The 26,298-nt window shown below is 41.2% G+C and overlaps 1 protein-coding gene across 1 annotated transcript in view; it reads left to right on the top strand.

Moving 5' to 3' along the window:
* PTPRN2 (protein tyrosine phosphatase receptor type N2) overlaps positions 1 to 26,298 on the top strand; it is a 532,969-nt gene that overhangs the window by 409,240 nt on the left and 97,431 nt on the right. The window contains exon 11 of the mRNA XM_042474222.1: positions 10,074 to 10,289. Within this exon, the coding sequence (XP_042330156.1) occupies positions 10,074 to 10,289 (216 nt within the window). The remainder of the gene's footprint in view (positions 1 to 10,073; positions 10,290 to 26,298) is intronic.

Here is a 26,298-nt window from a genome sequence, read left to right as displayed (position 1 = left end):
TCTGTACTACAGTTTGGAAGACAGATTTGGCAAAACCATCTCTAGGTGTCCCTTGTCTAAGAAAACCTACAAAATTCATGGCCCTAAGTCCATAGGCTCCTTGAAGGTGGCACCTACACATCCCCTGATGATGACAGAACCATGCAAACAACCAAGCCTATAATTTCCAGAGAGGAAAGACTTCCTGATCCCTAAGCTTTCTAAATATAAGCCAGAGTCCTTTCTCTATGCCATGATTTGGGGTTAAGGTTGGGCACTCATCTTCCTGAATGTTGCAAGAATCAATGAAAAGCCCCATCCTAAGCATCCTTAATCTGCACTTAGGAGGACCTTTGGACTTAATGGGATTTACTCTGCAGTCATATATGGATAGGATCCCACTGTTGTTGTGCTTGTTAACCACCCGCCAGTCAATCCCAACCCACTGCAACCCTGTGGATGAGAGACCTCCAAGACCCCGTCCTCCACTACTCTGCTCAGGTCCTACAAATCCATGCCCTTGGCCTCCTTAATAGACTCCACCCATTTAGCGGTCAGTCTTCCTCTCTTTCTGCTTCCCTCCACCTTTCCTAGCATTATTGGGTTTTTTCCCCAATGGGTTTGTGCCTTCTCAAGATGTGGCCAAAGTAGAACAACCTCAGTTTAGCCATCCTGGCTTCCAGAGAGAGTTCAGACTTGATCTGTTTTAGGACCCATTTCTTTAGTCTTCTTGAACAGCCATGGTATCCTCAGCACTCTTCTCCAGCACCACACCTTAATTTTCCTTTTCATCCTCTTCCTTAACTATCCAGCTCTCCCATCCATACATAGTAATAGGGAATACAATGGTTTGTATGGTTCTAACATTCACACTCAGTTGCATAACTTTGCATTTTAGGATCTTTTCTAGTTCTTTCATAGCTGCCCTCCCATTCTTTTAGTCTTCTTGACTGAAGTTCCCATTTTGATCAATATTTCATCCCAGGTATGAGAACTCTTTTATGATTTCTATCTCCTCATTGTCCAGGTTGAATTTGTGTTTCTCCCGGGTCATTACTTTTGTTTTCTTTATGTTCAACATAAAGTGCCTTTGCACTTTCTTCTTTAATCTTCTTCAGCAGTTGCTCTAGGTCTGTGATGTTTTCTGCTAGTAGTATGGTGTTATCTACGTACCTTAGAAAAGTGGTTCCCAAACTTTGGTCCTACAGATGCATTGAATTTCAGTTTCCAGAAGCCCCAGGCATCTTGGCCAACAGTAAAAAAATCTGAGAGCTGAAGTCCAAAACATCTAGAGGACCGAAGTTTGGGAACCAACTTGTTGATATTCCATCTATTTTCACTCCTCCTTCTTTTGTGACCAAAAGCCTGCTTTTCATATAATATCATAGCCTGGGTTTATTTAACCTGGTTTACCTCTGAAGACCTCTAGAAATTCATTGCCTTAACTATTTACACTGAATTTTTAGTTGCAGGCTGGTTTGAGGATTGTTTATGCTAGGCAGAATAGGGGTATGCAAGGATGACAACTTGATTGTTGTTGTTATTATTATTAAATTTGTATCCCACTTTTCTCCCAGAATTGGGACCTGTCTAAAAACACAATGCAGTTAAAAACTGACAAAAGTGACAATTAGAATGGAATTAAACTATTGCAATATTAAAATAGATCATTTGCTTAAAATAGAATATAGCTTAAAAACATAAAAGTCAATCACATTTATATGTTACTCCGTTGAACAGATATTCAGGAATAGCTGTGTTGGCCATATAGCAAACTACAATAACATCCAAAATCCACAAATGAGCAAAATACATTGAAGCAAGCTTTCCAAGCTTTACTGGCTTCTTCCTCAGGCAAAAGTGTTAAAAATCATATAGGAGGGGAGAAAATACAATGGGTTACAATGGGAAGGGTGTGTTTGTGCCTTCAAGGTCCAAAACACAGTGCAGAAATATAATCCAGTTTGAGGCCACTTTAACTGCCCTGGCTCATTGCTAAGGAATCTTGGGAACTGTAGTTTATTGTGGCACCAGAGGTCTCTGACAGAGAAGGCTAAATGTCTCACAAAACTACACTTCCCAGAATTCCTTAGCATTGGGCCAGGGCAGTTAAAGCCATCTCAAACTCGATTATTTCTGCACTGTGTTTTGGACCCAATCCATGATGACTCCATGAATTTTCCACTGGGTTTTCTTAAGCAAGGAATACTCAGAGGTGGTTTTGCCAGTACTGTATTTGTTACCAGTCTCCCATCCAAGTACTAACCAGGGGTGCATCTACACTGTAGAAACAATTATTATTATTATTATTATTATTATTATTATTATTATTACTTATTTTTATTTATTTATACCCCGCTCTTCAGCCAAGGCTATCAGAGCAGCCTATAATGTCCCCTGCCCTAAAGACTTCATAAAAGGACAAATCCCAAGATCCATTGGAGCTACTGTCCTTAAAGTGGTGTCAAACAGAATTATTTCTATAGTGTATGCACTCCAGGCCTGAACCTGTTTAACTTCCATGATCAGATGGGATCTGGTGTCTTTTGGGTATTAGAATACTCCCAAGGAAATTGATATAGGATTGTAGCCTTTAGTGTTAACATTCATGGCTTAGATAAATAAATACATTAGGAAGGTGATGACTGTGTAATCATAAACCCTAACATATGGTTTTCTTGGCAAGTTTCTTCAGAGGGGGCTTGCCTTTCCCTTCCCCTGAGGATGAGAGAGTGTGACTTGCCCAAGGTCACCCTTGTGTTTCCAAGGCTGAGTGAAATGTAACCTACAGCACCCAGTGTTCCTTGGCAGTCTTCCCATCCAAGTACTAACCAGGACTGTGCCTGCTTAGCTTCCAAGAGGCGATCTGGTGCCTTTAATGTAGGCCTAGAGAAGACTCTTTTTGTTGTGGTGTGTCTTCAAATTGTTTCCCTCTTATGGGGATCCTAAAGAGGGCTTATCACAGGGTTTTCTGGGGCTGAGAGGGTGTGACTCACCCAGTGGGTTTGAATGGTTGAACTCCAGAGTTGTAATCCAATGCTCAAATCATTATACCATCCTGGTTTACATCCAGGGGTTTATATCCCAGTAAACCTTATATGAAGGAGCCAGCATAGTGTAATGGTTTGAGCGCTGCATTGGAGACCAGGGTTCAAATCCCTGCTCAAGCATGCAAACCCACTGAGTGACACTCTCTCAGCCTCAGAGGATGGCAATGGCAAACACCCTCTGAAGGAACTTGCCAAGATAACCTCATGATAGATTTGCCTGAGGGCCACCATAAGTCAGAAATTACTTGAAGGCACACCTCTGGTCAATGCATGCTTTTTAGTCATGCTCAAAATGGAGGACATTTTGGAATTCTTCCTGGTCCTGGAGAGAAAAAAGTTGAAATATAGGACAATATTCTGGAAAAAGAGGATGACTGGTCACCCTGGATAAAAACAAATGCATGCTTCTTAGTCATGCCCAGAACTGAGGACCTCTTGGAATTCCTCCTGGAGAGAGGAAGGCTGAAATCTAAGACAATGTCCTGGAAAAGGAAGATGTCATGTCACCCTGTATAAATATAAATTCAAGCTTCTTAGTCCTGCTCAACACAGAGGACCTTTTGAATTCTTTCTGGAGAGAAGAAGGTTGAAACATAGGACATGTCCTGGGGAAAGAGGGTGTCTGGTTGCCCTGAATAAATATAAATTCATGCTTCTTAGTCATGCTCAAAATGGAGGACTTCTTGGAATTCCTCCCAGAGGGAGAAGAAGGATGTCCTGGAAAAGGAGGACATCTAGTTACCCTGTATGAACATAAATGTAGACTTCTTAGTCCTCCTCAAAAGGGAGGACATTGTTGAAATTCCTCCTGGAAGAGATAAGGTGGAAATGTAGGGCATATCTTGAAAAAGACCTTGTAAAAGGACAAATCCCAGGATTCCTTTGGATGGAGCTACAGCACTTAAAGTGGGGTCAAACTGCATTATTTCTGTCAAATTTTGGTCCTCCAGATGTTTGAGACTTCAGCTCCCAGAAGCCCCAGTCAGCTTGGCTAACAGTCAAGACTTCTGGGAACTGAATTCCCAAAGTTTCAGAATCACTGGTAGAAATAATGCAGTTTAACCCCTAAGTGCTGTACCTACATCCTGGGATTTGCCCTTTTACAAGGTCTTTACATGTCCTACATTTTCACCTTTTCTCTTCCAGGAGGGATTTCAACAATGTCTTCCATTTTGAGCAGTCTGAGCAGGACAATGTCCTCCCATTTTGAGCAGTCAGCTGGGCTAACAATCAAGACTTCTGGGAGCTGAAATCCATAACATCTGAAGGACCAAAGTTTGGGAACCTTTTGCGATGCACTCCGGGGTTGACCCGTTTTAACTTCTGTTCACCCTGTATAAAGTATCAATGCATGCTTCTTAATCGTGCTGAAAATGGAGGGCCTTTCTGGAGATCCTCCTGGGCAGAAGGTGGAAATGTAGGGCATGTTCTGGGAAAGGTGGACATGTGGTCACCCTGGGAGAGCAGCTGCCTTAAGAAAGGGGCTTTTGAAGCAGCTGGTCCCTTCGGAAAGCCAGCCGGAGGGTCTTTTGCTAGACCCCCAGTTTGGAAGGAAAGGTCTTTTGCTAGGCCCCCAATTTGGAGGGAAGCTAGAGGGGTCTGAGGCCCCATTTTTCAAGTGCCCCTATTGAGATGCAGATGGAAACCTCTCCCCTGGCAGGGGGCCTTTCAGGGAAATGCTAATCTGGAAGCCAAGGCTAGGCCTTGAAGGCCCAAAGACAGGCCTGGGAGGGTCTGCCCTTGCCCTGGCAGAGCAGAGAGGCTTAGGGGTCAAACCCCTCCCCGTCCCCTGCCCCACTTCATGCCTCCCCAGAGGGAAGGGGGGCGCCAGAACGGCCCTTTCCAGGGAAAGGGAGGCTTCAAACGGCTTGAGAAGCTGGAGATCTGGGGATCTCTTAAGAAAAGGGAAAGCAGAGGCAGCAGGAGGGGGGTGGCTTTTAAAGACAGGGGACTGGGAGAGATTTTTTTTGGCAGGGGGCAAGGTGGCCAGTCGTCCTCCTTTTCCAGGACATGCCCTACACTTCCACCTTCTGTACAGGAGGAATTCCAAAATGCTTTCCATTTTGAGCAGGACTAAGAAGCATGACTTTATATGTATCCAGGGTGACCAGACGTCCTCCTTTTCCAGGACATGTCCTACATTCCAACCTTCTCCACTCCAGGGGGAATTCCAAAAGGTCCTCCATGTGGAGCAGGACTAAGAAGGACCTGCGTTTCCGTCTTCTGTCCAAGAGGAATTGCTATTGCTATATCAGGATGTTCCCTCATGTTATAATGTGGTCCAAATCCAGTTTACGTGGACTGGAAACCCCTTATAACCCTATTCACCTGCTTCCTTTTAAAATAACTCTGCACCTGGGCTTTAGAAGGGAATGGGAAGGGATCCAGCTGGAGAATACTGGGATTGCAGGGTAACATCCAAACATGTGCGTCTTAAGGGGGAACTTGGGGGTAAATAGGGTGCCCCCCAAAAGGAAAGAGGCCCGGCCCTGGAGCCTCTCCAACCTAGTTGTTGTTAGCTGCCCTCGAGTGGACCCCATGGATGAGATATCTCCAAGCCCCCCCCCCTTCACTGCTCTGCTTAGGTCCTGCAAATACATGCCCCTGGCCTCCTTAATAGACTCCATCCATTTAGCTTTCAGTCTTCCTCTCTTTCTACTGCCCTCCATCTTTCAAAGCATCACCATTGTCTCTTCTGAGGAGTCCTCCCTTCTTACAATGAGGCCAAAGCAGGACAACCTCAATGGGATCATCTTCTTGACTAAGCATCCTTAATCTGCCCTGCTGTTACCCAAGCACTTAGGAGGACCTTTGGTCATATATGGAGTCATATATGGATAGGATCCCACAGTTGTGGTTGTTAACTGCCATCCAGTCGATCTCAACCCATGGCGACCCTGTGGATGAGAGATCTCCAAGACCCCTGTCCTCCCTCCACTGCTCTGCTCAGGTCCTACAAATCCACACCCCTGACCTCCAATAGACTCCATCCATTTAGCTTCAGTCTTCCTCTCTTTCTGCTTCTCTCTACCTCTCCTAGCATTATTGTTTTTTCCAGTGAGTTGTGCCTTTTCAAGATGTGGCCAAAGTAGGACAGCTTCAGTTCAGTCATCTTGGCTTCCAGGGAGATTTCAGGCTTGATCTGATTTAGGACCCCTATCTTCAGTCTTCTTGGCCATCCATGGTATCCTCAGCACTCTTCTCCAGCACCACACTTCAAATGAATTAATTTTCTTTTTATACTCTTTCTTAACTGTCTCACATCAATACATGGCGATGGGGAATAAAACGGCTTTTGAATGTGAGAGCCAAGTGTCAGTCAATTGCTGGACATAAGTCAACACTTTACGTAAATTCCACTGGTTCAAGATGCCTACTCTAGTCGATATTAGCAATTGGACTTAAAATAATAATAAATAATAAAAGTTTTATTTTTATACCACCCTTCCACTGATCAGGGTGGTGTACAACATGTTAACAATTACTACAGTGACATAACATTACATAACTCAAGCATAGGAACATAGCAAATAACAATGCAATTTCAATACAAAGACAGCATACAATACATGATAAAAATCAATACATGAGACTTAGGCCTCAATGTTTTACCTGCTGAACCGGATTGTCTTGTAATTTTAAAATAATGAGATAGTGTTCTGGGAAATTATTCTGTGCTGAAATACACAGGGTTTCTTGTGCAAAAAATGCCATATATTGTTTTTCTGCAAGAGCTCTCAAAATGGGTCATTTGCACAAAAACATCTTTTTGCGCACAAAGCACTGTTTCCAGATAGCTTGTTGTGAGCAATAGCAATGGCATTTCTATACTGGACTAAGCAGTCTCCAAGTGGTTTACAAGGCGTGTTGTTAGCCGCCTTGGAGTTGGACCTCAACTCCTGGCAACCCTGTGAGTGAAACATAAAGAATCATAGAGCCCTAGAGTTGGAAGAGACCCCAAGGGCCATCCATGGCAGACCACTGCCATGCAAGAACTCCAAACATTCCTGACAGATGGCCATCCAGCCTCTGCTTAAAGTCCTCTAAAGAAGGAGTCTCCATCACCTTCTGAGGGATTTTGTTCCACTCTTGAACAGCTCTCACTGTCCAGAAGGGCCTCCTAATGGACTCTCTTATCAGCAGCATCATCACCATCACCATCTTCTCCAAGAGGCCCATCCTCTACTTCTCTGCTCAGCTCCACGGTCTTCCTTTTTGGAGTCCATCCATCCCAGTGGTCCCCAAACTCTGCTCTTTTCGATTGTCTGGACTTCAGCTCCCACAATTCCTGACTGTTGGCCAAGCTGAAGGGGGGGGGGGGTCTGGGAGTTGGAGTCCCAAACACCCAAGTGGAGTGGTCTTCCTCTCTTTCTATTTCCTAGCCCCCTTGTCCGCTCCGCTCTGGGCCCACAACAAACTCTAACTCCCAGAATTCCATAGCAAAGAGCCAGACAAAGAGTCAAAGCGGGGCCAAAGCGGGTTATTGCCCCAGTGTGGATGCAGCCTCGTCCAGTCTGGAGCCAGGCGCCCTTCCTTTGCCTTCGGGGCCCTCCTCCCTTCTTCGTGGGAATCTGGACCGGAGCCCCGCGGGGGAGGCGGAGCGCCTTGCCTGCCAAGAAGGGAGGCATCGCCCCCGAAGCCCCGCTCTGCCTCTCGGCCAGGAGCAGCAGCAGCAGGAGGAGGAGGAGAGGAGCAAGAGCCTCGGTGGAAGTGGAAGTGGGAGGCAGGGAGAGCCCCTCCTGGAAGAGGGAGGGGGGGTCTGGCTGGCCCTTCTCTTCCCCAGCCTCCCCTTCTTCAGTCGGGTCTGTCCTCCAGGCAGAGAGCAAAGGCAGCCCCGCGCCTTCTGCCCCGAAGCTCCTCCGAGGAAGAAGAGGAGGAGGAGGCTCAGGAAGAGAAAGCGCTTGACTTCTTCGTTCCTTTCTTTCTCCCGGGGAAGTTGGCTTCGGGGCCTCTCTCTCTCTCTCTCTCTCCGGGGCTGAGGGCTAGTTTGGGTTTACAGTATTGTGATCTGGAAGAGAGAGGGAGAAAAGAGAGAGAGAGAGATGAAGGAAGGAAGGAAGGAAGGAAGGAAGAAAAAGAAGGAAGGACAGAAAGAAAAAGAAAAGGAAGGAATGACGGAAAGAAAGAAGGAAGGAAAGATTGAAAGAAGGAAGGAAGAATGAAGGAATGAAAAAAGAGGGCGCAGAAGCGAAGCAAGAGGCGTTTTGGGAGGAAGGAGAGCCTCTTCCAGCTGAAGACGGAGGAGAAGAAGATGCCCCGAGAGGAAGAAGGCGAGGTGCGGCGTGGCTTTGGCCAGTCCTTCGGGGGAAGGAGGAAGGAAGAGAGGCGTGGGAGGGAGAAAGGGCCAGGGGCTGCTGCTGCTGCTGCTGCTTGGCCCTTCCTCGATCCCCGGCCCCCGATGGCTGGGGAAGCCCCCGAGGCAGCAGCCTCCCTTCTCGGGCTTTGCCTTTGCAGCAGCAGCAGCCACGTTGCGGTGTTAATTGTTGCTAATGTGGCTCATAATGAAGCTAATGAGGGGGAATCATTGGACAGCTCTGCGGCGCATGGAGGCGAAGCCAAGGAGGAGGATGGCTTTTGTTTCTGGCCCCAGCCTTTTCCAAAGCACCTCCCTTGGACAAAAGCCCCCCTCCTCGGAAGAGAGAAGAAGGCTGGAAGCCGGGATTGCAGCGAAGCGGAGGCCGAGAGAGGGACGGGGGCCTCCTGGCTGCAGCCCCAGAAGTCAAGCCAAAGGGAGAAGGAGAGGGGTCTCTTTCAGGAGATAAAAAAGAGCCTCCCTGGGTGGTTTATCCAGGAGAAGATGCTCCCTTTCTATAGAAAATGCCACAAGGAAAACCAGCTGCAAGGCGGCATCAGGAATATGATTAGGATGCTTAGTATTATTGGAATATATATATATATATATATAGCCACAATAATGTCAACAGGTGTAAATAGCTCCTTGGCGAACAATGAGGCCAGGTATGTGTTTCTAAGGATTTGGGTTCCTTAAAACAACTTTAAAATGGGTAGCGGGTGAAATCTCCTTTTTTTAAAAATTGTTAACATTTTGGCAAAGAATAAACCAAAGTATGTGTTTCTAAGGATTTGGTTCTTTAACAAATCTAAAATGGGTAATGTCTGAAATCTCTGGCATTCCTTTTGTCCCTGGAGTGTGTGCCTGTTGCTTGCTTCAGTTTGTTACAAAGTTACTGCCCTTTCTATAGGATTTCAGAGACCTGTCACCTTAACTCCGTGGTAACTATTTCTGAGTTAATATGTATAAGACTGAGTTGCCTATGAAATCCGATCTGCATTAAGTAGAATGGGAAGAAGACCCTTGAAACAAGCAGGGGATGTTTCTCAGGAAACTTCTTTGAGAACGGGTTCTGTGTTGAAATCCTATCACGGCGCACCCCAAAGAATCTCTTTATGAGACGGATTAAATAGCACCAACAGACAGAATCCTATACATGTCTCCCCAAAAGTAAAACACAGTGCATTCAGAGCATTGGTTATTTCAGTATGTGTGCCTTTAAGTCGCTTGTCAACTAAAGGTGACCCAATGGATTTCATAGGGTTTTCCTTAGATAAAGAAGACTTCTGGTAGTTTTGCCAGTTCTTTCCTCTGAAAAATAGCCTCCCTGCTATTCATTGGCAGTCTCCCACCCGAGTACTAACCAGCACTGACCCTGCTTAGCCCCCAACATCAGAAGATCTGGTGCAAAGTCGAAGGCTTTTATGGCCAGCATCCATAGGGTTTTTTTTTTGTGGGTTTTTGGGGCCATGTGGCTGTGTACTGGAAGAATTTATTCCTGACATTTCGCCAGCATCTGTGGCTGGGTCTGGTGCCTTTAGGATGTTTAGCAAGTGTGCTACACCCACAGTTTATGTGGGAAGCTAGTTTTAAATACTGTGGTGTGGTTGTATTTCCTCCTAGTATTGCCGGGGAGGAGAAAAACCCAAGTGGTGGTGTTTAAGTTTCTGCTGCTCTTTAGGTTAAGAAGTGCAAATAACTGTAAAAGAGATCTAAACCCTTGCCTCCCTCTCTGTATTTTTTGGAAATAGAAAAAGAAGCTGCAGCTTTTGCCCCATCGTGCCCAGGAAGAGGAAGACACCACCAAGTTCATCATATTAACACTCCTCTCCATCGCCTGCATTTTTGGGGTCCTTGTGGCCTCTGGGGTCATCTACTGCCTCCGCCACGGTTCTCACCACAAACTAAAGGAGAAGTTAACTAGCCTGGGTTCGGACACCAGTTCTGATGCCACCGCTGCTTATCAGGTAAGAGACTGGCTTGACCACCCCACCAGTTCATTATTTTCCCTCAGATACTTAAACAGTTATTTATTATTCCCCCACGCAAGGGAACGCTGCTTTTATTTATAGCTGAGGTAGGGTTTTCTCCCCTTTAAACAACGCCTTACTTGGAGTCCCTCCATTAATATTCCCCCAATAGACTGTAACAGCTTTTTATTGCTAGTTATTAATCTTGGCTATTCTTGTAGTTTGCTGTAAACGTGCCTCTAATTAGAAACGCTGAAAGAGGCAGTTGCCAACGCAGCACCTCGGAACAAAAAATAACACCCGTATCTAGAATCTGTCACTGCTCCATAGATATTAAAAACAATTGTCACTATTTATGAGGCGTGGATCATGCGCTTATCTAAAAATGTCCCTCTGTTTGAATCACTGGCCTTTTGGAGGTCTGATATGAAAAGAACCTTTGACCTGTATCATTGACAGATTTCCCCATTATTCAGATGGATTGAAATATAATGCAGGTAAATTTGTAGGATCTAGAGATGTTAAATGCAGACCTATTTTATTCTTGAGACCAATGGCAGCAGATAAGTGCCAAGCAACATAGTATATAATCTTTTGCAACATGTTATAAGCAAAGTAGAGTTAAAAGTGTGCTCTTCCAAAAACATCTCTGAAGGACTAACAGCTTTATTTCTCAGGGACAGTCAATGTCTTTTGTTGCCTGCATGGAAATTTGTATTGTTACTATATGAAATGATAATCTAACTGAACAAATCCTATTGTTGCATGGCTAGTATCTTCACAATTCCTATAAAATTATTCAGAGCTGTATATGAATATAGATACTATGCATTCAGATATGAAATATTTGGAACACCTTTTGAGTTAGACTTTAATTTTGTTATTTTTACTGCTGTGTTATCTGAAGTGCACTTGCATCCGTATTCTGGTGGTATGCGGAAGCTTTAAAAACCTCAAAGACATGTCTTTTCCTTGCCCCTGCTTAATTTATTCCCTGCTCTCTTACACACACTCTCTGTCTTTCAACTCATCTTTGTACTTTCTTCCTTGTGGGGAGGGAAGCAGCGTACCCCATGAAATTTTCAGCAATACTGGTGGATGTGCCAAGTTATTAGCATGCCAGGGGAAGCGCTTTCAACTTTAGTTCTAAGCAGAGAAAACCTTTCCAAGTAAAGAACCAATGCAGAAAGGAAGAAGGTGGGGGAAAGGAGACTTTTCAGTGAAATGAAAGCATATTTCCAGAAACCAAAGTAATACGTATGTAGATAATGAACTGTTTAAACTAGCTTTGTATCTGTGGCTAAACTTTATCTAGTATTTTTTTAATGTAAAATATTAAATTGTAAGAAATAACTTATCTTTCCCCCTTCTCTTAGTGCGTATAAATTTAATAATCTAAGAGAAATCATGCTAAGTTGTGGTAAGTGTGAGGACAGAATATCCTATGACAGTTCTAATTAATATTATCTGTAATTAAAATCACACTCTTCCAGCAGCAAAATTGTTTGAATTTCTGGGAATCACCTTTTTGTCATTTCTCCTGGGCCACGCTGGTTAAGTTGATATTGATTTTATAATGAGCTTTGGTTTGTTTAGTACAGATCTGTAATCCAGATACTAAATGAAACCTAAGCTTCCATTCTTCCATTTATATATATGATCTTTTCTTTGAAATTGCTAACATAAGATCTAAAAATTGATAGTATACAATTAACTTTTTTTTAAAATGTAATGCTATAATCCTATATATGCCTACTATAAAGCAAGTACCACTGAATTAATTGAGCTTTTCTTCCAGGCATAGAATTGTAGCCTAGATCATATTAAATTAGGACTATTGTTCAAAGTTTTCCTTCCTTACCCAAATAGTCCTCCTAGTGCTTGTTAGGACAGCTGTGGTAAAATTTGGATGGTTTGAATGAGACTATAGACTTGAATAGAGGACTTGAGCCTTGTGTTCGTGAAATCAATATGCACCTGTCTTTCTTAACTTGAATCCAAATCACAGTTCAAGATTGTAGTGAATCCAGATCACAAAAGATTTGCATTTAATACCTATTGTTGTTTAGTAAACGGCTATGTTTTAGAATTTTAAACAGAGAAATAGAATTCAACATAAATGTTACAGAAAATAAAGTCTCACTGAGTTAAATACAGTTTTACTCCCTGGTAAGAAAGCATAGAATTGAAGTCTATATCTAATCAATTTTTGGATTATTGTCCAGATTTCCCCCTATCAAATAGTCACATGTTAGGATGGCTGTAGTAAGAATGAATTCTGGATGGTTTGAACTTGAATGCGGGTTTTGATGGAAGGCTTGATCTTGAAGTCAATAGTATCTGTCTTTATTCAGCCCAATACAAGGTTTTAGCAAAACCAAATCAGCTTGTTCTAATTTCGCCAGGTGGTAGTTTAATAACATGCTCAGCTTGTTCAGCTCCCATTTAAAATTGGTAGCATTATTATATTGTAAGACTCTGGTGACAAGAAATGTATTCATATAAAGTAACTAATATGAGGGTGGTTTTGTGGTAGGTTTTTTTTGTTTTTTGTTTTTGGTTCATTTTAAAAACAGTCTTGAAGATCTTAACTGAACAGAGACAATTTCCCCTTCACTTCAACAAACAAGTACTGTACAGAATAAATTTATGTCTCCAAATAGCCTTGGGGAGATCATTCAAAATGTTTTCATAACTGGAAGTCCGGATTAATGGATCAGCTGTTTAGTGTTGCTTTACTGATCTGGGGTTATGTGAGTGACTTACAGGACATGGAATATAGGAAAGATGGAGTTTGCATAGTGGTGTTTCTGTCATATGGGTAACTGTTTTCCGATTTTGCCTGGGGTTATTGCCATGTCAACCCAGGTACAGCCAAATATGTGTGTGTGTTTGTGTGTGTGTGTGTGTGTGTATGCTGTGGAAACAATCCTAAAACCAGACTGCACCTAGAAATGTAAAAATCAACCCTTAATTTTACTAGTCTTCAGATGCAGTCTTAAACTTATGAAATAATTAGTCTCATTTAATTTAGAAGGACTTCTGAATAAACATGCTGAAGATTACACTGCATATAATGTACATCTAAAATTGGGAAATATATATTTGTTTGTATTCAGATTCGCCTGCTAATACAGCCTCTGCACATTTCTGCTGATATGTATAATCCATATATTCTCATAGGGAATGAATAAGATAGAAAATCAAGTATGTGAATTTAATTGGAAAAAATAGTGCTAGGTTGTCAGTCAGACATCTTTCAAAATGTTATGCAAGTTGTATATACCTGTCCTACATTTTCTGACACTATCCAGGTGTCCTCCTAATCCAGTTGTAGGACTTTTGTCAAAATGTTTATTTATCTGGAACACAGAATCGCTCTTGCAGCAGTTTGAGGTTTTGACTCTAATTGCTGTACTGTAACAATGTAAGAAATGACAAATTGTATTGTTAGTGAGCAGACGCTTGCTCTTCTACTCCTTCGAGATTTTATTTTAGAGTGAAACCTCTATCCTGTTGAAGTCAGTGGTAAAGCTACAACAGAGTTCAGTGGATGCATGATCTCATCAAGAGGTTTTGTAATAACCATGCTGTGCACGTAGCCCATAGTTGTTGAGGCATAATGAATGTTATGAAACATAAATCTACTGTGCACCAATCGGTAGCTGTTCTCTCTTTTTCTTCCCCCAGCAGAAATATTTCATACACGTATGGTGTGCTTGATTCAGTTCCTTTTGGCAAATAGGGTGCAAAGCATTTAAGACTTCATTAATAATAAATTAAACAAACCAAATCTGTCAACCATCAAAGAACCTTTCAAGTTGTCGCCCCTTGAAATATAAAATGGCAGAGTTACATAACACTTTGAACACTTGGAATTGTATTTATGGAATGGGAGAACTGAGGGTGGGTGTAGTTGGTTCATGAGTTTTATTTTGTCTTGCCTGTTTTGATTTCGGGAAAAGAATGCCCATGATAGATGTATGTTTGTTCTTTTGGGAGAAGAGAAATGATGTAGCTTAATTTGACAAGTAGTTCTTTCTACAGTCCATGTGAAATACAATAGCATGTGAATTACCACATGTGCATTTCGTGTAGTACATGCATGGACACACACCATCTATTTTTGTGGCCATTCTAATACTTTCACATCCTTACTTAATTACACATGTAACAATTTATTTAAATCAGTGTCAAAGCCCAGGACATTGAAAGAGATTCTTTTTTCCTCCATTGCAAACACACATCCTTCATGAAATCAAAATAAAACAGTAGGTTTTGGATATTATTGGGGTTTTTTCATTCATTGGCTAATTTAGTTAGAGCTATTTTTGGTCACAAAAATAGAGGGGGAAAGGAGCCTTAGTACATGCTTTACCATGTTGAGCAGGGTTTACTTATCACTTGCTTTGAAATTTCCAGTACATGACCCAAAGGAAAGGGGAGCATTGAAGCATGGGGTGCAAGGGGGACAGTGTGTAAACATGGCCAGTAAGTGCATATTTTCATTGTCACTGGTGCCATCAGCGAGCAGTTTATTAATGGCAGTGTGCATTGATGATTGCTGCTCTTTAGGGACGCTCTGCTGGTTGTGTTCCAAGAGGTGTTTTTTGTAATTCTCACCATACTCTGTTTTTTGACCTCTACATGGCAGATTGTTGTGCTAGGCAAGATGAAGCCAAGTCACCTTGCTTCCATTATGTTTTTGAATTAGAACATAATTTCTTAGGCCTCTAGTGATTATTCCTTAAAAAGGTGATAGAATTAGTCTTCATTTTAAAATAGAATGAAACTGAACTCACTAAGTTTCCCGCTCTTTATCTTTATGCTGATTCAGTTCTGTTATGATTTGTATACAGTGCACTTTAGTAAGGAGGAATATATTTATTCATGGGGGCAGGGGGAAGACCATGGAAGTGAATTAAACCTGTGAAATCTCCCCAAGTGTCATATTAAACTAGATATACCTCTCTGTACTTTGGAGATCTCTGTTCACGATTCTCACTTCTGTTAGGACCATAAGAAATGAAGGCTGGAATCAACAATTTCCCATTAATAGCAATAGGGATTTTGCTTTTGAATGGAGTGTTGTTAGGTTCATGCATTCAAACCATTTGGTCAAGGGGCTGGTTTTATCAGTGTCAGAGAAACATAAGTCCATTTCTGACTCAAAATAACCTACTATTAAATACTGGGAGTTGTCTTAAGTTAAAATCAAAGCAAAGTTTTGTCAGTTTTAATAGTTTGCCCTGACTTCAAAATTGTATTTTAATGGGTTGATCAGACTGCCCCCAAGGGGCAACCTGCAGCTGCCCTTTTCAGTGCCAGATTGGGGCCATGGAAACTACATGTCGCTGTCCCGGTCATGCAAAAAGAGCGCCACAGCCGCCAGCACCACGACTTTTCAGTGCTCCTTTGACTCTGCGTCATCTGGACACAGCATCAGAGGAGCGCTGTGATGCTGATGGCGACGTGGTGGGGTGTGCAGCGTCACGGCAGTGTGGAGGTGGAGTTGAGGCATGCGTCATGCGGACACCACACCCCAACTCCACCTCGATGCCAGCCTTTGATGCTGATCTGTTGAGGCTCTAAGTTGTCATTTTAAAGATAATTTTGACAAATCATGCTTGAAATTATTCATCCAGTAATAGTATTTACCCTTCTGTGTTTAAATGTCTTTCCAGTTGTATTATCAAATATATTTCTATGCTTGTAGTACTTGTTATGTTAGATAACATCCTATTTCTACATATAACTAAACAAAATTGTAAGAGCAGAGCAAATTTATATATCTTTTCGTTTATAGCCAATACCATCCTGTTCTAAAATGAAACAAGAACAACTTTGTAAAGCTGTGGAATTTAATAAACTGTGTAAGCTTAGGAAGAAAATAGGATCATATTGCAATTGTATCAGATCACCAGACAAGTTCAGATATTATCACTAGGAGAGATTAATGACATCTGACAAGCGGGCATATTCAAAACACCTAAAGGTGTAACATATTACACAGAGCATTGCTACGTCTTGGAAGACCCATGTAACACTGAGTATTATGAATGGCACTGAAGCAATTGCATGTGTGTGGAAAACATTACAGGGATGTATATATGATGGTGAAGTTTGAGAATTAAGGCAAGTTGAGGTGGAATAGAGGCTTGGCACTAGGAATTTTGTATCATTATAGTATTTTGTCCCATGTCTTGATTTGTCTTTTACCCTTCAAAATGGAAATGTGTCTTGCACTAGTACAAAAATGACAGAATATGTTACAGCAGCTCATCAAGTGAATTAATATCAGTTAGACTTATTTTAAACACTCGATTGCTTAGAAGCATTCTTCTCAAGTGCAAAATAGCCAGAACATGGATTTATAAACTGATGTTATACAAGTATACATACTTATTCCATCACAGTTTATGAGGAATATATCATGTTATACAGCTATATGTGTGAATGGTTAATTATTAGCTGCCCAGATTTACCTGGTTAAAATTAGGAATGATTGCTTGAAACAGAAAAAAAAATACTGAAAATAATCTGAACATAAATATTTTTTCAAACTCAGTTTAACAGCATGTGCCCACGGCTGATGTTGATTTAAATATACTGGTGGTAATAGGTGAAGTTAATCAAACCAAAGTGGATGATATGTACTAATATGAATGTAGCAGTGTGGATTTTATATTTTCTCCATCCATATTACAGTGGAGATAAATATCCCTCCCCCAAGAACAACACTCTGCCAATGTATGTTTCTGTGGATTGTTGTGAAATAGTTCAGCCTACCCCAGATATTTGCATTGAAGAATTTAACATTTAATTTTAAAGTGTAAGACACTATTGTATAGCTAAAGCCCAGCATTACTATCACATAAAGCATTTAGGGACATTTTGATGAATACCAAAAAGTTCCTGCATATTTGTTTAGGCTGAGCTCTTCAGATCTTTCATAATTATTATAAAACCTTTCATTAGCTGAGTGCTCCTCTGCCCAAGAATTTTCTTATTGCCTGGGTTCAGAAACCTGTTTAAATGTCTGTGTGTCATTACTCATAATGTCAGGTATTAGCAACCAGCACTAAAGTACTACTGACATACAGACAAAATTTCCACTCTTAATGAGAGTCATATCCTATAGTAATCCTGTTTTCTCTGGTGTTTTCTACATTCAGAATAGGAGAGTTGTTACCAAAGGAAATCCCAAGAATGAAAAATTTCCAAGCCAACGATAAATATATATACATCTATTAATATTTTTCAAACCAAGAAAAAAATGACACAGTGGGTTGAGTAAAATTTTAGGGAGACCATAAGTGCAATCCCAACTAAGGGCTAACCAACAGTAGGCCAGCTAAGTTGTACTGAATCCAAACTTCTCCCAGCCTGGACAGAGTAAAAATGACTTGAGACCACTCTCATCCTGGCCTAACATTGTACCCATGAAGTGATTGTATCCCTGAGCTGCGGGAGGTTTGCATCTGGCATAATTCTGCTCTTCCTTTGCTCTTCCCCTTTTGCATCCCTTTTCTGTCAGCTGATGCCACCACATCTCTGAGATCAGCTGACAGAAGGTAGCTATCCTGATATAAAGTTAAGCAAACTCAACTGCTGCCTGTTCTAAGCCTGTTGTTGTGCCTTTAAGTCATTTCTAACTTATGGCAACCCAGAGGCCAACCTATCATGTGATTTTCTTGGCAAGATTTGTTCAGAGGTTTGCTATTGCCTTCCCCTGAGGCTGGAAGCATGTGACTTGGCCAGGGTCACCCAGCGCTTTTCCATGGCCAAGCTGGGAATCAAACCCTGGTCTCCAGAGTTGTAGTCCAACTTTCAAACCAGTACAACTATGGCTGGCACATCTTTCATTTGCACTTTATAGTAAAATAAATTCAAAGTCTAACTTTTCTAATATTGATTTCTTGGAATTTTTCAAAAACAACTTATCTTTTCCTGAATAATGCCTATTGGATGTTTTACAGTGTAACTAACTATTTGTTGCAAGGAAATTGTAGTCTTGTAAGGAAAACAAAAGGGATTAGAAACTGAATTGAAGAAAGCCACTTAATTTGAAGTATAGTACTATTTCAGGATTCCAAAACACGACCCACTATCTTATATCAAAGATTTCCCTGGCTGGCTTCTCAGTTTGGCATAGGAAGCTTGTTGCTTTGTCAGTCGTAGAAGATTTCTGCTTGTGAAAGAAACTTCTCTTATTGAGAGATTGTGTTTCTGAATTTGGCCTATGCTGTGTGACAGGAGGGGAAAGCAGCTGGTACTAGACATGTTGGCACTCTTCTTTGTTCTCTCCTCCAGGCAAGTCAGAGTAGCCAACATGCAGTTCTGGCTCTAAATCTTTTTGCCAGAAACCACTGGGATTTATTCTGCAATAGCTGTTAGTTTGATTTCAATGCTTGATGTGATGGTTGCTACTTAGATGACAGATCTCTGCTCTCTCTCATTGCACCAACGCTTTCTGGAGGCCCCTAACCTGTGTCTCTCTGACACAAACGGCTAATTGCCTATCTATCTATGTGACTGTTTCAGGAGCTGTGTGTTAATGAACAGTACAGCGAAGGGTTTGCTGTGAGTACAACAATTAAGGCCTATATATGTTTATAAATGGAGAAGAGTCATTTGTAACATATAAATGTCGTAGATTATATGGATAAGAACAGATAACAATGCTAGGACAAGGGAGGCAGAAGGGAGTAACTGAAATAGTATGTCATACAATTGAGTTTACCTCTCTAACACAATCATTTTTGTTTGTTGTTTTTAGATGACACTGAATAACAGTTTCCTTGCACTTCTTTGATTATCTCCTTTGCATGACCTCCTATATGTTGCAGAGGTTCTCAACCTTTGATCCTCCCACTGTTTTGTACTTCAGCACCCAGAAGCCTTGCCAGCAAGGCCAGTGATGAGATGAAGTCAAAAACATCTGGTGGACTAGAGGTTGAGAACCAAATGTAGAGTCTCCCCTTGGGCTAGAACCTAACTAGTTTTATATGTGCAAGTAACCTTATTTATGGCTGAAAAACTCAAACTTTGGATCAGTCTTCTGCAATTTCAAATTGCATAGTCCTTTGACAGATGCTTCATATGGTGTTGCTCTATATTGTCAGTGATAAATAGTCCTCCTTCCTTTTTGTGTCCACACTGCTTTCCTCTTCACTTGCCTCTATTGGCTACCCACTCATCTCAGCAAACTCTTTACTGCATAATATGAAAATCCTTAAAAACATATACAGTATATATGCTTGCATTGTTTGCAGTGAAGAATAGTGCAGTTGAAATAAGCACAGACTGCTGCTATAGCATCTTTCTGGGGAGAATGAAGGACAGATGATGTAAGAGTTGTCATCTCTTCTACCAGTAAAACTAAAAGATGGTCTATGTAGGAATGATATTTTACTTGGCTGTATAAATTATTTTTAAAGTCTTTTTATAGAACTAGATGTGACATTCATTAAAAAAAAACTGTGTAGGGAGACAGTCCCTTTAGATATTCTTATAATCGAAGGAAAAGTCAATTAGATGCTCCAGACTAAAGTGTAGTGGGAATTTTTTTAAGAAGAAGAAAGAGAGTATGTACATAGGTCAGAGACAGATAGCAGAGTCTTGCCATTTGCCCAAAGCAATTAGCTCAAGCTTCTCCATTTTTAAAAAATTAATCTCATTTCTAAGCTTTAGGGCAGGTAACTAGGGTCCAAAACACACAGCAGAAATAATCCAGTTTGAGATCACTCTGAAGGGCTGTACAGACAGCTCCAAAGGGGTGGTATCAGCTCCCCCTGTTTCAGCCAGATCGGATGCCACAGCCCCGATCTGGCCTTTGCAGGGTGCAAAAAGGAGCCACAAAAAGCAGCACCTTTTTGTGCCCTTCAAAGGGCACAATACCCGTGTTACTGTGGCTTGGTGGTGCTCCTTCGGCACTGCATTATCTGCATGCAGCGCCAAAAGAGTGCCATGATGCCATGTGCTGTGCAATGCAGCATCACGCCACCCTGGGGCAGAGCTGGGGCGTGTGTTATGGAGACATTAGGCCCTGGCTCCACCCCCAAACCGGCCCAAATGGCCGGTCTGAACAGCCCCTGCCTGCCCTGACTCAGTGCTAGGGAATCCTGAGAATTGTAGTTTATTGTGACACCAGAGCTCTCTAGCAGAGAAGGCTAAATATCTCACAAAACTTCAGTTTCCAGAATTCCCTAGCATTGATTCAGGGCAGTTAAAACGATCTCAAACTGGATTATTTCTGCAGTGTGTTTTGGACCTATGTTAATTATTCTGCCCCATCCCCAGTAAAGCCATTAAGAATAAAACAAACATACAGTGATGTTTCTAGAAGACATATAGAATCAGGCTGTGGTACATCTTTAGCAAAAGAAGATTTCTAGCTTCAGCACTGCTCCAGTTCTGGCTAGATTCATAGATAGTATCAGGGACGTAGCCAAGGGGGGGGGTTCTTGGGGTCCGTACCCCCCTTCCGTTAGATAAAATGAATGGTGTGTGCTGCTGCACTGCTGCACCCAAGCCCTATTATAATGGTGGCACTTAGTCTGCCCCCCCCTTCCCAAAATCCTGGCTACGTCCCTGATAGTATACTTTAACCAGGCAGTACCTAGGAGTTGATTGTGGTTTCTTCAGTATATGCGGCTGAAGTTCTCTAAGGTCTGATCTTCACTGCAGAAATAAGGCAGTTTGACACTGCTTTAACTGCCTTGGCTCAGTGCTATGGAATTCTGGAATTTGTAGTTTAATGAGATATTTAACCTTCTCTGTCAGAGAGCTCTATTGCCACAACAAATTACAAATTGTAGAATTCCATAGCATTGAGCCATAGCCATGAAAGCCATGTCAAACTACTTTATTTCTGTAGTGCAAATTAAACTTAAGATGATACAAGTGATATTGTCATTAGTAGTGTGTGTGTGTGTATGCACATGCACAGACATATGTACATGCATGGCATATTTTGGGGGGGGTTAAAATTGATTAAAAAGTGGGAGTAGACTTGATAATATTTTGTAAATACATTCAAAAAAGTTAGAAAGCCACCTAAGCATTGTCGGACTGTGAAAGCGTAGACAGGCAGGCAAAGAAAATGTCAGATCCTGATATTCTGATTACTTGTCTAAGGAATGTTTAAAGACAAAGAGAGGTTAGTCACCAGTAGGTTCTGATTCTTGTGTCATAAGACACTTGACTGAATATGAACCCTCTCCATGCTTCAGCATCAGTATTTCTACTTTGAAAAATATCTGTTTTCCTTTAAGAAAGAGGAGCTACTTCCAGCTTCAGTAAAGCATTGTTTCCAGTATGTAATGATTAGGCTCCAAAATTGGATTTTAGCTACTTTTGACTATTAATGGGATACAGTTAGAGGAAGAAAACAGAGCTTAGGTTAAAGTGAATGAGCAAACATTTGGAGATGTAGGAAAGACATTACAAATTCTGCAATCACTGTCTGAAAGTATCTATTATTTTCTGGTTCATTTGTGGACAATTACTAACTTGTTTATGTTTTAGTATAATGCCCTCTTTGGCCCACTACAGATGTTGACACTAAAATTGAAATATACAAATACATTGACATTGCTAGTTCCAAAATCACTTTTCATCTCTACTGGATGATAGGTTGAAGTGAAGAAGTGAGCACTTGGGCTTTCCCCTCCATCTGTTGAGTTGAAAGAAAGCAATAGCAGTTCTGTGAAAGTGGATTTTTGGATTAGGCTGAAAACTAGATGCAGAAGCAATTTCTCTTCCTCTTCCCTAAACAAATGTTTCTTATGTAGGTAATTTTATAGAAACCTGCACATGGATCACCCTTTCTAGACTAGAAATTATTGTAAGACTGGAGGGATCTGCAGAGTGAAGCAGATTTCTGTACCGTTTTCATGACATTCTTCATGTGAGTGGATAGGCATTTTTCATATTCTTCAGATGCTAGAAATTTCATCGCATGAAATTGATTGGTAGTTATTCTGGAGAGTGAATTCACACAGAGTGAATAATTCACTTATAGAATTCACTGCCTCAAGAAATAGTGATGCCCACAAGCCTATGGGTTGTTTCTAAAAGGATCAGACTACTTCTAGGATGAGAGGTTTATTGTCACCTTTTTTTATCCACAATGGGACCATGGTAATACATTATACATGGGCCTGCCTCTGAAAACTTCTCAGAAATTATGGTTAGTCTAAACTCATCCGCTAAACTAACTGGCACTGGAAATTAAATCATAATATGTTCATGCACTGCCAACTACACTAGTTCCGGACCCAATTCAAAATGCTGGTTTCTTTCATGACCTTTAAAGTTCATTGTGGTTTAGTAAAGAAGACCCATAGGCCAGAGCACAAGTGGAGACAATACCACCTGCCTTTTATTCGTTGTTGTTCTTGTTGTGTGCCTTCAGGTTATTTCCAATTTATGGCAATCCTAAGGTCAACCTATCATGGGTTTTCTTGGCAAGATTTGTTCAGAGGAGGTTTGCAATTGCCTTTCCCAGAGGCTAAGAGCATGTGACTTGCCCAAGGTTACCCAATGGGTTCCATGGCTAAGCAGGGAATTGAACCCTGGTCTCCAAAGTCATAATCCAACACTCAAACTACTTCTATACTTCAGAGATTATCATTAATAGCTCTTCTAGAATTCCCTTGCCACCTAAGAGTAGTTGCTGGGGAGAAAGGGCCTTTCCAGCACGACAGTTTAGGAGTACCCTAGTTTCAGAATATTTTCCCCAAAAACCTTGCCTAGTTCCAACTTGGTCTCTCTGGCATCTGGCAAAGTACTTTTTGTCTCTCCAAACTTTTACATGTTTGTTATTCTAGTTCATGTGTGATTTTTACCTGGTTTTATTCATTTGTTGCTATTATGTATTCTATCAAAATGGAAAGACAGAGTCTGGATGTAAATGATAAACAAATCATGGGGGCCTCCCTACTCTGCTGTACTTTATAATGCCAGAAGGCCAAGACAGACAATGAAGAGTGGCATGTTTCCACCATGCCGGCTTATAAACCTCTCAGAAGCATAAGGATGGCCACTTCAGAGAAGATGCCTGGATAGATGAACAGGGTTGATCATGAATTTATGATGAAACTATTGTGTAGATGAATAAGCTCTCTATTGTGCCACTGTTCAGAAAATCATGGAAAGAGGACACTCAGTTTTAGATATTCTGTGCTTCTTTGGAATAAAAAGCAAATACAATAATGTGAATCCTCATTTTAAAAAATGTACAACCTGCAAACTGCATGTTTTATTTTACATTTTGAATAGGTGTTTTGGTAAAACTTCCTAGGCATATTCTAATGTAATATGGTCTCCAGTGGCCAAGAAGCCTTTACTTTTGTATTTTGTATTCAGTAGCTGAATGTTGCTGCTTTTCAGCTGTCATTATTTAGATGCAAGTACAATGGCTTCACCAAGATGGTACAACAGGAACTGCAACCAAGGGAAAACATTTTTAGACTCGTGTATTTTCTTTTAAACAGAAAAGAAAAGATCCTTTTTTAAGTGGAAGGAATTTTATTTTACTCTAAATTACACCATCAAGCTGGGTAATTAATCAGGTAAAATATATATGCTACCTCTTTCACAGTTTATGAAGTTCAGATTATGGACCACACACACACACACACACACGCACACAATTTAATTTAATTTAATTTTGTAATTGTTCTGTGAAAACACTTTCAGTCTGAATTTTCTAAACTAGATCTCTTTTTCAAGGACACTCCTGTTGTCAATTCTAACTGGATCTGCTTTGGCATCCTGTTCAGGATCTGATTTCTTTCTCTTTTATAATCTGTATCATACATGGCTGACATGGCTGTTGAAACTGAGAAAGGCAGGACTTGCTTATCTACCTGCGTTCAGTGGTGCCTTGGGAATTCATAATAGTTTGATGGTTCCCATCTACTTTGGCTTCCATTATGTCTCAGCTTTTTGAACCTGAGCATGTCTGTCCAGCTTGACAAAGAAGGTTGCAGCTGTAAAGCCTCAGGAACCTGCACTCATGTGAGTAAGTGCAAAAATCACCATAAAAACTTCTGGTGTTCATTGTTCATCATCTCTTAAGTGCAAAGTTCACTAACAGTATTTACCTGGTAATAGTTCTGTTTGCTTGTTTTTGCTAGAACACTCTCTCTGAATGCAGGTGCCCTCTCTCTGTCTTTCTCACTGCATTCGTTTACACATGTTCTTGTCAGAGTTTGCATAGTCCTATCTTCATTTTAAAACAGGTCTGTGTGAAACATGGAAGAGACTTCTGTAAATTCCAGATACTATGTTTAGGCCTATTCAGAATGTGAGTGTCTTATAGAGTGGCTCTATAATCACCTGTTAATATTAAACACACAGAGAAACAGAACAGATATAGAGGAAAGTGGTAGTGGTGGCGCAGAGAGGTTAACTAGAAGATTCTGTCTGGCAACAATTGTTTTCCTAGGTCTTCTAGCTAACTTATCTCCTCACCCACCACTTTACTCTCTACAATCTCTGTAGTTCTGTTTTTTTTTTCTCCCTCTGTGTTTAATATTTACAGGTTATTATAAATCCAGCTAGCCAACATTACATTCCACATAGTCCTAAACACAGTACAGTTGCCCCTCCTAATGCACGGTTCTGAGATACGTGTTCTTGAATATGTGTGGAGGGGCGAACTCCGCTAATTGCAATGGGGCTTGAATAAATGTGAGCCTCCATGGGGGGGCGGAATGGATCCCCCGCGAGAATGGAGAGCCATTTGAACATGGAATTTACAGAAGTCACTTTCATGCTTCAAAGAGACCTGTTTTAAAATTAAGGATGAGACCATAAGTGACTGTAAAGGGAGAGGAGCCCCTGGTATGGAACAGGGATGTCACAAGTGGGGTTCAGGGAGTATGAATCACACCAGGTGACACCCCAAGGGGGTGACACCACTGTTTCACAGACATCTGCCTTTGAGCAGAAGCCAGTTGTGGTGTTCAACTTTAAAATGCTAGAGATGGTGTGAGTGTGGTGAGGCTCAGTAGGAGAAGAAAGGAGGGGCTTCAGGTTTTTTAAAATTTTGTTAATTTTAAATATAATTTTTAAACAATATTCTTTTCAGAATATATTACCAATTTTCACTTTAACCACAATGAAACAATGCACATTTAGGCTGCGTGTATGATATTGTAATTTAAAGGGATAATTTTAATTTTGCTAGTTGTTTATGTCACAGCTATTGCCATGACATTCAGTGATATATGGGAATTAGGATTTATGAGTAACATTAGTACAAAATACATTACTAAGGTTTCTTTGTAGCGTGGTATGGGAGGAGGTCAATGGGGAGCTACCGGGTGACAACAATCCTAGTGATGCCACTGGTGTGGAATAAGGACAGTGACAAGGAAAAGGAATGTAGCCTGTGTTTGAACAGTATACTAATGAATGATGGGTAAAGTATTTGGTTGAGATGTGGTCACAGTATTGTTTGAAGTGTTGTTTTGTGGAAGATTTTGGCTTTTGTTCACCTTCAAGCTTATAGATCCTTTGAGGAACAGAACCCAAAATCTCACTTGAGAGTCATACTTTGAAAGGGAGTAACATTTTAGACTCCCTCATGCAAAGCATCTTGAACATGAAACAAAATGAAAAGCAAAACAAAACACAGTGGGGGCGTAATGCAGGCTGTTTTTAGAGCTTGACTGACACCTTTGAGTACAAGGTCATCTCATGGTTCTTTGAAGCAATTTCTTGTGTTCCTAATTGCACAGAGCGCTGTTGAATTAGAGAATGCTTGGGAACATCAATTACAACCTGGGAGGTTTCTTTTATTTCTCCTCAACCCCCTCCCCAACTTCTGTTATTTTTGCATGGTTCACATTGTGTGCAACAGCAATGAGGAAAGCCTGGACTTAACAGCAGATTTCTTCATTAGAAGGCTAGGCATTCTGAGTTTACAGTCCAGTCTTCTTAACATCACTCTTGGCTTTTTGTTTTGAATTCTTCTTCTCCTTCTGTGTCCGAT

The sequence above is a fragment of the Sceloporus undulatus genome, chromosome 6 (assembly GCF_019175285.1).
Source record: "Sceloporus undulatus isolate JIND9_A2432 ecotype Alabama chromosome 6, SceUnd_v1.1, whole genome shotgun sequence".
NCBI lineage: Eukaryota > Metazoa > Chordata > Lepidosauria > Squamata > Phrynosomatidae > Sceloporus > Sceloporus undulatus.
Note: the sequence above shows the minus strand (reverse complement) of the source record. Positions and strands in the feature narration are given on the sequence as shown.